This window comes from Penaeus monodon, chromosome 30 (assembly GCF_015228065.2).
Source record: "Penaeus monodon isolate SGIC_2016 chromosome 30, NSTDA_Pmon_1, whole genome shotgun sequence".
Classification (NCBI taxonomy): domain Eukaryota; kingdom Metazoa; phylum Arthropoda; class Malacostraca; order Decapoda; family Penaeidae; genus Penaeus; species Penaeus monodon.
Genome location: NC_051415.1, coordinates 22363668 through 22364848, shown reverse-complemented (window position 1 = coordinate 22364848; position 1181 = coordinate 22363668). Strand labels below are relative to the sequence as shown.

The window sequence follows — 1181 nt, the reverse complement described above, 5'->3', positions numbered from 1 at the left end:
AAAAAAAAAAAAAAGCAGATCAACAGGGTATTTTTGTTATTATATATTATTTTTGCAAAAAAGTAGAACAAAAATATTACAAAAATAGAAAGCTATACTGATGTCTAAACAGGACTTGTATTATTTCACACTTTATCAATACAAAATGAATCATTGGACAAAACAGAAAATCTCCTTCAGGGTACCTTGCTATATGTTCAGCCTCCCTGTCACTAATCTCAGCCATGAGTTCCACCACCTTCTCTTCTAATTGATGATTATTATCTTCCAGCTGAGTTGCTTTACTTTCCAAGTTTGCTAAGGATTCTTCACGTGACAGAAGAGCAGCTTTCACAGAAGTTAACTCTTCATCTAACTTCTGAATCTGTTTGGAAGATGAAAATATTTTAGATTTAAAGAATTGTAATAGATGTTTCACTATTTATGGGGCTTCAAAAATAGAATATAAAACTATGCTGCTATTGCTACTAGTACTAGTATTAAAACTACAAACCTGTGTTTCCTTGGCTTTTAACTGCTCCTCAATTTTAGCGGATACATCACTTTGTTGCTCTACTTGCCCTTGTAAAATGCTGGTTTCATTGAGCTTCTGACTCACCTGAAATTAATGACAAACTATTATAATTCTCAAGACAAATATAATTTCTATTAAATAAAGCCATTTTGCTTCAAGAGTTTAGGAAAGAATCTTTCTAGAGTCAGGATACAGATCCAAAAGGACAAAATAACTAATCCTCTTGAAATACCTTATCTGCCAAATAAAAGAAGTACCCCTCAACAGTCAATAAATTTTACCTCATTCTTCAGTGTTGTAATAAGCTCCTCTTTGGCCTCAATATCATAATATGTAAGTACTTGATTGAGTTGAACTTCAGTGTAAGTACTTGATTGAGTTGAACTTCTGCATCTTGCTGGAGGTCAAGAGCTACTTGACGGGCTGTTTCAAGATCCTCTTCCAACGTTTTAATTTTTGCAGATGACTCTGAAACCTGTTTCATTCAGTTATTATTATGCCATAAAAATAAACTAGATTGAAACTGCCTACTAATGAGATTACACAATCTTTAGGCCTTCATCTCTAACTGCTTAAAAAAATCTATAATACTAGCTTGAGAAACTCGACTGAGTTTAGTCTCTAATAACTATCAAATAATAAGGCCTGTATAGCGCGTGTGCCCGTG

At 33.4% G+C, this 1181-nt stretch overlaps 1 protein-coding gene across 1 annotated transcript in view; it reads right to left on the bottom strand.

The window, feature by feature from the left end:
* Nucleotides 1–1181, bottom strand: part of LOC119592635 (hyaluronan mediated motility receptor-like) — a 12637-nt gene that overhangs the window by 4143 nt on the left and 7313 nt on the right. The window contains 4 exon segments of the mRNA XM_037941532.1: nt 186–364; nt 494–598; nt 796–852; nt 855–989. Coding sequence (XP_037797460.1) covers nt 186–364; nt 494–598; nt 796–852; nt 855–989 — 476 coding nt within the window.